This window comes from Sorex araneus, unplaced genomic scaffold (genome assembly GCF_027595985.1).
Source record: "Sorex araneus isolate mSorAra2 unplaced genomic scaffold, mSorAra2.pri scaffold_174, whole genome shotgun sequence".
Classification (NCBI taxonomy): Eukaryota; Metazoa; Chordata; class Mammalia; order Eulipotyphla; family Soricidae; genus Sorex; species Sorex araneus.
The window spans coordinates 17,227-27,500 of NW_026570923.1; the positions used below are offsets into that span (position 1 = coordinate 17,227).

The 10,274-nt window shown below is 57.5% G+C and overlaps 1 protein-coding gene across 1 annotated transcript in view; it reads left to right on the plus strand.

Moving 5' to 3' along the window:
• Positions 1-2,923: 2,923 nt before the first annotated feature.
• Positions 2,924-10,274, plus strand: part of LOC101549210 (regulator of G protein signaling 8) — a 13,399-nt gene continuing 6,048 nt past the window's right edge. Inside the window, 4 exon segments of the mRNA XM_004613715.2 lie at positions 2,924-3,157; positions 4,971-5,103; positions 5,597-5,698; positions 7,529-7,593. Of these exon segments, the coding sequence (XP_004613772.1) occupies positions 5,078-5,103; positions 5,597-5,698; positions 7,529-7,593 (193 nt within the window). The 5' untranslated portion in view covers positions 2,924-3,157; positions 4,971-5,077.

The following is a 10,274-nucleotide window of genomic DNA, read 5'->3' on the forward strand; positions in this document are numbered from 1 at the left end:
AGCACAGCGGGGAGGGCGCTGGCCTGGCACACGGCCGACCTGGGTTCGATCCCCACAATCCCATAGGGTCCCCCGAGCACCGCCAGGAGTGATTCCTGAGTGCAGAGCTGGGAGTCAGCCCTGAGCATCGCTGGGTGGGACCCAAAAAGCAAATAACAAAAAAAAAGAAAAGAAAAAGAAAAAAGAAAAGAAAAAGGTCAAGATGTGAAGGATTTTCTTGCCATTTAAATTATAACTCCCGACCCCCCTCCCCGACCTTAACAAGGAGAACGAAGACTGGGGGTGTGCAGACAAATCCCATTTTTTTTCCCGCTTTTTGGGTCCCACCCAGCGATGCTCAGGGCTGACTCCTAGCTCATGCACTCAGGAATCACTCCTGGCAGTGCTCGGGGGACCCTGTGGGATGCTGGGAATCGAACCTGGGTCAGCCGCGTGCAAGGCCAACGCCCTCCCCGCTGTACTGTCGCTCCAGCCCCCAAATTCCATTTCTTTTGCGTCTCCTTGTATGACAGGAAGTTCCCTTCTCCCTCCTGTGGGCATTTTCAGAGGCTGACCTTGAGCCATGTGGCGGGGAGTGGCCGTGGCATGACCAGGCAGCGAGGGCAGGGCTATGGCGCCAGGCTGTGGGACCCTGATTCCACACCAGAGACAAGCCCCCAAGCCCCAAGAAGGTCGAGGCCCAGGTGGGACATAGCGGGAGAGACTCTGCCCTTGAAATCTTTTTTTTTTGTTTTTCTTTTTGGGTCACTCCTGGCTCTGCACTCAGGAATCACTCCTGGCGGTGCTCAGGGGACCCTATGGGATGCTGGGAATTGAACCCGGGTCGGCCGCGTGCAAGGCCAACGCCCTCCCCGCTGTGCTATCGCTCCAGCCCCTGCCCTTGGAATCATAAGTTCCGTGCTTGAGATCTCTGGGCTGCCACTTTGAACAAGGGGGTGACGGAATTGTCTCGGTCTCTGCCCAGATCCCCTACGGAGAGAAGGAAGGATTAGCCGGGAATGCCGCTAATTTATCCCAAAGCCGTTGCTTCCTGGACCAGAGCGCTAGCCCAGCAGGGAGGGTGCTGGCCTGGCATGCAGCTGACCCGGGTTCGAGCCCCGGCATCCCCTAGGATCCCCCGAGCACCGCCAGGAGTGATCCCTGAGTGCAGAGCCGGGAGTCAGCCCTGAGCATCGCCGGGTGTGGCCCCCAAATCAGAACGACAAAGGTGTTGATTTTCGTGGGTGTTTTCTGCTGCCTCTTAGCCAAACGGGTTAATGTTTGGGGGGCCAGAGGGCGGGGTGGGTACCAGCCCCCCCAGAGAGAGGAAGGTGGAAGTGCAGGGGGGAGGGGGGCGCTTTCTCACTGGCCAACTCTCAGGGGCGGGAGGCGGGACCAGGATGCCCAAAGGCGGGGCTCTGCCACAGAAAGACTCTCTGGGACCGTGGGGCCGGGGGTGGGGCCTTCCAACGTGTATTTCTAGCACGTTCCCAGGTGAGGTGGCCACAGCGGGCGGTCCAGCCTCGGGCACAAGCTGGGAGACAGACAGACAGACAGACAGACAGACAGACAGAGCCCTCTTTCTGAGCCAGGCCGGGGCTGGGTGAAGACCGACCGACGTGGGTAAGGTGGCTGGGAAGAGGTGTGCGTGTTCACACACACACACACACACACACGCGCGCGCACACACTCATGCACACACACGCACACTCACGCACCTCGCCCGGGCGATGGCAGAGGAGCAGGGCTGGTGGGTTGAAGGGGCTGAGGGAGGGAGGAAAAGTCTCACGCCGAATGAGATGCGAGTTGGGACTCGGAGTGAGGTAGGTGAGGAGGGGGGGGTAGTAGTTGCTAGGTGATGTGAGGAGAGAGGCAGAAGCCAATTTCCACCGGCGGGGCGGAAAAATCAGCCGGGAGAGAAAGAGAGAGAGAGTGAGAGAGAGAGACGGGAGAAAGAGAGGGAGAGAGGGAGAGAGAGAGAGGGAGAGAGAGAAAGAGAGGGAGAGAGGGAGAGAGAGGAGAGAGAGGGAGAGAGAGAGAGAGGTAGAGGGAGAGAGAGGGTTAAGAGAGGGAGAAAGAGAAGGAGAGAAGGAGAGAGAGGGAGAGAGGGAGAGAGAGAAGTAGAGAGGGAGAGGGAGAGAGGGAGAGAGAGTGAGAGAGGGAGAGAGAGTGAGAGAGAGAGGGAGAGAGAGGGAGAGAGAAGGAGGGAGAGGGAGAGAGAGGGAGAGAGAAGGAGAGAGGGAGAGAGAGGCAGGAGCCCCAAGTTGGAAGAATGGAGCGTGTAGTGGAGGCAGAGGAGGTGGAAACGTTCTATTAGGCGCTCAGAGCCCGCCTGGGTGGATGCTGTGAGCCTGAGTTCATTGTGGGGGGGGCTTGTGGCGGGGGGGTCCCTACCTCTGTTTGTTTCTCCCCCAAAAGTGAGGCTGTGGGGATGGGTCGTTAGTTTGGGAGCAAGGGGGGGGGGCGTCCAGCGGACGGGAGCGGGGCCCGCGCTCTCTCTCTCTCTCTGTGTTTATGACATCACGTCGCACCCCGTAAGATGCACCCCCCCCCGCACCGCCCCGCCGCCCCGTTTCTGGTTTGACTCGGCTTCAGGAGTCTCGGCAGCTGTCTGGGCTGACATCTTTTTGCTCCGAGGAACAGCTTCTGCCGAGCCTTAGAGGAGCCCCCGCAACCCCCCCTCCCACCCGTCACTGCCACTCGCAAGATTCCGGGCCCACTGCGGCCGGGAGGGGTGGGGGATGCCGGAAAGGGTTAATTAATACGGACCGACCTGACCGCCTGCAGGCAGCCGGGGAGGGGAGCAGGTTGGAGGAGGAGGAGGAGGAGGAGGAGGAGGAGGAGGAGGAGGAGGAGGAGGAGGAGGAGGAGGAGGAGGAGGAGGAGGAGGAGGAGGAAGGCTGGCGGGGCTGGGGAGGCATCTCGCTTCCCAGGGGGGCTGGCTGCAGGGGTGGGGGGCGGAGGGAGGGGAATGTGCATGGAGACATGTGTGTGCGTGCGCGCGTGTGTGTGTGCGTGCGTGCGTGTGCTCATGCACACCTGCCTTCTCCACTGCCCCAGCCCAGGGTGTGCTTGCTGACGAGACTCGTTCCGGGGGGCTCCCTCCCGCCCCAGCCAGCCAGGAGGACGGACCCTACACGGGGAGGACCCCGTATACCACCAGCATCTCTCCCGCACCGTAAGCATCAGCATCGCTCGGGCCGGGGCGAGGGGTCTGCCTTGGGGGGGGGTGGTTACGGGGTGCTAATTGCATGATCCATATTTAATCACCCAGCCTCCCTGCGTGCCTCCGGAACCTTCTTTCTTCTTTAGAAATCTTGGCTCTTCCCCCCCATCTTTTTTTTTTTAACCATCTTTTCCCCCCCTCCCCTCCCCACTCCTTTGAATGTTCCGTTATCCCGGTCTGTTCTGTCACCTGTGACAAATGTCCTGTAGACGCAACTCACCAGTCCCCTGGGCTCTCCTGGGCTTCGGGTCTCCCCGAACTCTGCCTGAGAAGTTGGGAAGTTGCAGGGGGGTGGGGGGGAGGGGGGTGGTCACAGGGCTGAAGCTCCCCTGAGGGATGAGGAGATGCTGGCATGAGGAGAGCCCGGTTGGCTGGTGTCTGCAGCCCTGGGTGTCGCGCCTGCGTTATGGGTCTGAGGGGACCCGGGCGGGGGCGATGGAGGTCTGGGGCGGGGGGGGGGGCCGGGAGACGCACCCCCTGGGCTGCAGAGGGGCCAGGTGGGTCAGCCCCGGGGAGGGGGGCCCTGGGCTCTGTCTCCCTGATGCCCCCATCCCGCGAGGCAGCGAGAGAAGTTGGTCTGGACACCCCAGTGAACGCCTCAATGGCCCGAGCCTTCTCCTCAGCACCCAGCCCGGGAATTCTGTTTTGTCGTGGCGTCGGGAGGCTGGGTCTGAGGACCACGGGAGACGCTGGTCAGAAAGTAGCCAGTGGGTTTACAGTCCTCTCCGTGTGGCGTTGTGGGTCTGTGTGTGTGTGTATGTTTGTGTTTGCGTGTTTGTGTGTACGGTGCGCTTGTGTGTCATTGTGTGTCTATGTGTGGATGTGTTTGTGTGGATGTGCGTTTTTGTGTGTGGATATGTAGATGTGTGTGTGTTTGTGTGGATGTGCTTTTTGTGTGTTGATATGTAGATGTGTGTGTGTTTGTGTGGATGTGCGTTTTTGTGTGTGGATATGTAGATGTGTGTGTGTTTGTGTGGATGTGCGTTTTTGTGTGTGGATATGTGGATGTGTGTGTGTTTGTGTGGATGTGTGCGTTTGTGGGGCCATGGCACCTAGGGAACATCCTAGGGACCTCACGGTGCTCCCTAGATAGTGTTCCCAAGACAGTGTCCCCCTTGTATTACTCCTGAAGTGGGTTGTGTGTGCATAAATGTGTGTGTGTGTGTGTGTGTGTTCGGGCCCTCTGTCAAAGTGCGGTTCCTACTCAGATGCTTTTCTCCTGCTCCTTGGAGGTTGGCGGGTTCCCTCCTGTGCCTTCCTCTCCCCTCTGTTCTGCAGTTTTAGGGGGTGATTCCTGGGGGGACCCCAGCCTCTCCCTCCCTTTCCCCAGCTTCTCCCTACTCTGGGTCAGGCCCCCAGGACGTGGGGAGTGTCTGGGGGGGCTTTGCTGAGGCGGTTGATCCCTGGCTGACCCGGGGCTGAGGCGGCGGGAGGGGGGGAGGTTTCTCCTTCCGTCCATCCTTCCTCCCGCTCACACCCACCGTCTGTCTGCACCCGGAGCCCCCCCACCCAGGAACAGGGCTGGGTCTCCCGGCTCATCCAGAGAACAGCATTCGGGGGCCGGTGAGGGGCGCCTGGTTCTCAGGGGACAGGCATGTCCCCTGTTTCTCGCGGCTGGTCCACCCTTGGGGCAGAGGACATCCGTGTCCCCTTGCTAATCTCCTGCCTGCACTCGGGGTCCTGCCTCCCTAGGCGGAGGGCTGGGCGTGGCCCTCGCCGAGGGTGGGGTGGGTGGGGCCTCTTCCAGAAGGTTCTTTGATTCTAGGTGAGCAGTGGGACCCGCCCAGCCCCGACTCACACCGTGTCCGCGGACCCCCTGCGCCTGCCTGAGTCTGGAGCGCCGGCCCAGGGCAGCGGTCAGCAGGGACCTGCATGGCCGCCCTACTGATGCCCCGCAGGTAAACACAGCCTCGCTGCCTCCCTGCCCCGGGCCTGCCCACCCCCCGCAGCCTGAGCCCACGGACCCGGCCAGCTCCCTGACCCCCGGCCTCTGCTGGGCTCCACTGCCCGGTCCGTCCTCTTGCTGGGACCGTGGGGCCCGACCGTCTGTGCTCTGAGGGGTCCCCGTAAGCTGCAGGACAGGGGAGGAAGAGGAGGGTTTAAAAAAAAAAAGTTTATTTATTTTTTGCTTTTTTTGGGTGGGGGTCGATGCTCAGGGCTGACTCCTGGCTCTGTGCTCAGGAATCACTCCTGGCGGTGCTTGGGGGACCCTATGGGATGCCGGGGATCGAACCCGGGTCGGCCACGTGCAAGGCCAATGCCCGTCCCGCTGTTACTGCTCCGGTCCTTCCTCAAGCCACTTTCAGGTGGGGCAGGGGCCATTTTTGTGCTGCAGCGTCCAGGGGCCATCGCTAGGGGCTAACGGGGGCCTGGCACGCCCGCCTGTTGCAGGAACAAAGGCATGAGAACGCGACTAGGCTGCCTGTCCCACAAGTCGGACTCTTGTAGTGACTTCACGGCCATCCTGCCCGACAAGCCCAACCGGGCTCTCAAGTGAGTACGGGGACACAAGGCATCCCCCGGGGGCGGAGGGGTGGCCACCACAGGGAACCCCCAGCTCTGGGGCTGGTGCGTCCATCGCTAGTGTGTGGTTGGTGAAATGTCCACAATAGTGAGTGGTTGCTACAGAAGTGAGTGGTTGACCAGATGTCCATAGTAATGAATGGTTGACCAGATGTTTGTAGTAGTGAATGGTTGACCAGATGTCTGTGCTAGTGAGTGGTTGACCAGATGTCCATAGTAGTGAATGGTTGACCAAATGTCCATGATAGTGAATGGTTGACTGGATGTCCACAGAAATGAGTGGTTGACCAGATGTCCATAGTAGTGAATGGTTGACCAGATGTCTGTGCTAGTGAGTGGTTGACCAGATGTCCATGCCAGTGAATGATTAAGCAGATGCCCACAGTAATGAGTGGTTGACCAACGTCCATACCAGTGAATGGTTGACTGAATGTCCACAAAAATGAGTTGTTGAGCAGATGTCCACAGTAGTGAGTTGACCAGATGTCCATGCTAGTGAACGGTTGACCGAATGTCCACAGTAGTGAGTGGTTGACCAATGTCCATGATAGTGAATGGTTGACCGAATGTCCACAGTAATGCGTGGTTGACCAATGTCCGTGCTAGTTAACGGTTGACCGAATGTCCACAGTAGTGAATGGTTGACCAGATGTCCGTGTCAGTGAGTGGTTGACCAGATGTCCATGCTAGTGAGTGGTTGACCGAATGTCCACAGTAGTGAGTGGTTGACCAGATGGCCATAGTAGTGAGTGGTTGACCAGATGTCCACATTAGTGAGAGGTTGACCAGTGTCCATGCTAGTGAGTGGTTGACCAGTTGTCCAGGCTGCCTCCTGACAGCTCCATCTCTTCCCTGAGGTGAAGGAAGAGGCATTTCTCTTCCTCATCAGAGTGCACACATGGGATCCTCCTTTGGTTCCTAGCAAAGTGCAGGACAGCTCAGTGAAGGACGTTTCTTGGCTCTGTGGCCACTTGTTGAAACCCCTTGGGACTCACAAGCTCAAAGCAACTCTTCACTCTGCTCAGGGGCCCAGGGGCAGAGTCTGCTGCCCACAGGCAGGCCTGGGGTTGGGGTATGTCGTAGGTAGGTCCCCCACTGATCCCTCTCTGAGCTCCACACCCTTAGTCCCTATCCCCAAGGTCAAGACATCAAGGGGGGCAGCAGAGACGGTGTCGGGGGCTCAGGCCAACTTGGCTGATTCCAAGACGGCCAGGATCTGACGTCAGCTCCTTCCTTCACTGTCTTGTTTCGGGGGCCGTGGGTGGGACCACACCAGGCGGTGCTCAGGGCTTACATCTGGCTCTGTGCTGAGGGGCCACTCCCGGTGGGGCTCGAGTGACCCTAAGTGGTACCCGAGTAGGTAGAAGGCAAGCACCTGACCCCTGTCCTAGCTCTCCAGCCCCGACTTCCACTTCTTTATTAGAAAGTCAGTTTCACTATTACCCCCACCGCGACTTACACAAGGACCTGTTGACTGAAATAGAATTGGAAGAATCGAGGAACCATATTCCTTAGCTTCCCTCAGTCCTTTTTATTGGGGGGGGTCCCACCCAGCGATGCTCAGGGGTTCCTCCTGGCTCTGCACTCAGGAATCACTTCTGGCGGTGCTCGGGGGACCCTATGGGATGCTGGGAATTGAACCCGGGTCAATAGTGAGCAAGGCAAATGCCCTACCTGCTATCGCTCCAGCCCCTACCTCAGTCCTTTGATCTGGCTGGTTCTCCTGAGGAGGTCCAAGGGCGAGCAGAGGGATGGGAAGGCATTTCTGAAAGCCTCTAAGAGCTGTTTCATCTCTTCCAGGAGGTTATCCACAGAGGAAGCCACCAGATGGGCAGACTCCTTTGACGTCCTTCTCGCCCATAAGTGTAAGTAGCCACTTCATTCTTGATCAGTCTTCTGTGGAGCGAATGCCCCGCCGCCTTGGCCGAATCCTGCGTGCGGGTTCCAGACAGTTCCAGAAAGTTCCAGACAGTTCCAGACAGTTCTAGACAGTTCTAGAAAATGGAATTTAAATGCAGTGGGAATTCTGTTTTCTGGGTGGCGAGTAGGGTCTCAGAAAGCCTTTGTATTCTCAATAGCTCTGGAGAGAGATTTTTTAATTTTATTTCTTTGTTTCTTTATTTTTTAATTTTTTTGGGTCACTCCTGGCGGTGCTCAGGGGTTCCTCCTGGCTCTGCACTCAGGAATCCCTCCTGGCGGTGCTCAGGGGACCCTGGGGGATGCCAGGTTTCAAACCCGGGTCAACCTCAAGCAAGGCAACTGCCCTCCCTGCTGTCTTATCTCAGTCCTCTTATTCCGGATCTTGACCCCAGCTCAGAGAGCCGGGGAGGGGGCCTGTATGAGCTCCCCCACCTGTAGATGGTCTCTTGTTTTGCCTCTTTTTTAATTTTTTTGTAAATGTGATTTGCAAAATCACCGAGAGTTGAGCTTTCGACCCAATCTCTCCACACCAATCCTACCACCAGTGTATCGATGGCATCCTCGGGGGTCCATCCAGGGGATCTGTGGCTTCCTCCAGTTCTTCCCCCCACGCCCCATCCTAGAAGCTGACTGACCAACACTTTTGATGCGACTTGACAATAAAACGCAGCAGGAAGAGGGAGTGCAGGAAACTGGTTGAAACCGGTGGTCCCTGAGGGATTCCTGAAACCCCTTCACACAGACAGGAAAATAATGTTGACCCAGCTCAGAGACCACCTGCTTCTTGGGAGCACCCGTGGTGACTTGGCCAAGTGAATGGCGCATGTATGATGTATCTCTGTATCACTGTCGTCCCGTTGCTCATCGATTGGCTCGAGCGGGCGCCAGTCACGTTTCCATGGTGAGACTTGTTGTGACTGTGTTTGGCATCTCGAATACGCCACGGGGAGCTTGCCAGGCTCTGCCATGCAGGCGGGATCCTCTCGGTAGCTTGCTGGGCTCTCCGAGAGGGGTGGAGGAATTGAACCCAGGTTGGCCGCATGCAAGGCAAACACCCTCCCCACTGTGCTCTCGCTCCAGCCCGTATGAGGAGGCAGCAGAATTGATGATAAAAATTATGCATTCATGTTCTCTCTCTCTTTTTTTTTTTTTTTTTTTTTGCTTTTTGGGTCCCACCCGGCGATGCTCAGGGCTGACTCCTGGCTCTGCACTCAGGGATCACTCCTGGCAGTGATTGTGGGACTCTATGGGGATGCCGGGGATCGAACCCGGGTTGACTGTGTGCCAGGCAAATAAATGCCCTCGCCTCTGTGCTATCACTCCGGCCCACATGTGTGTTTCTGAGGCGACATTCTGACTTGGTTTCTGACTGGATCTTTTAATTTTTTTGTAGGAGGTGGTTTGGGGTCCCACCCAGCGATGCTCAGGGCTGACTCCCGGCTCTGCACTCAGGAATCACTCCTGGCAGTGCTCGGGGGACCCTAGGGGATGCCGGGGATGGAACCCGGGTCGGCCGCGTGCCAGGCCAGCACCCTCCCGCCTCTTGACTTGGTTCCTCGGTTTCTCTTTATTCTGTCAAAGTCACTCTCAAGTTCCACCTTCTTTCCTGGCTGGCTCGGATTCAAGGTCGCCCCGGAGTTGGGATTCTATTTCTGCCGGAGGACTGACACAGTTTATGTCCCCAAGGCGGTTTGCTCCGTCTAAACTGGGCACGGACGGGCTCCTCAGAGGACACCCTGATAACTGGGGGTTCCCCACTTGGAGCTGTTCTGGCAGGAGGTGTGGAAAGAGGCTGCGATTATGTCAGAAGCAGCCGGCAGGTCCCTGGAGAGCAAGGGTGTGAATTTCATGAATTCTGAGCATTCCATGGCCAGTGATCAACTTAACCCAACAGGGACACACATTCTTGGTGGTGGAGTTTATGGACAGCCCCTTGGGGTCCATTTCAGTGACAATCACTGTCATCCCGTTGTTCATCGATTTATTCAAACGGGCACCAGTAACGTCTCCATTCGTCCCAGCCCTGAGATTTTGGCAGCCTCTCCTTACTTATTTTACCCAACGATTGGAGGCTCTTCTCAGGGTCAGGGGAATGAGACCTGTCATTGTTCCTGCATTTGGCGTATCGAATACGCCACGGGGAGCTGGCCAGGCTCTTCCGTGCAGCCTGGATCGGTGACAATGGCCCTCCAGAAGGTCTAATTTTATTTGTCTGTTTTGCTGGCTTTTGGGGGTTTGTTTTGTTTATGTATTTGGGTCCCACCCGGCGATGCTCAGGGCTGACTCCTGGCTCTGCACTCAGGGATCACTCCTGGCGGTGCTCGGGGGACCCTAGGAGATGCCGGGGATCGAACCCGGGTGGGCCGAGTGCCAGGCCCACGCCCTCCCCACTGTGCTGTCGCTCCAGCCCCGCCACTCTCTTCATTTTAATTTTTTTATCGTTTTTTTTTCAGTGAGAGAATTGTGATGTACAAAATGATTGATAGTTTTGTTTTAAGCACATAATATTTCAGCGCCAATTCCACCACCAGTGTCAACTTCCCTTCCCCCCATGTCCCCATATTCCCTCCCCACCCAACCCTGCACCGTCTTGGCCTGTCAGGTGGACAGACGTGTGACAAAGTTC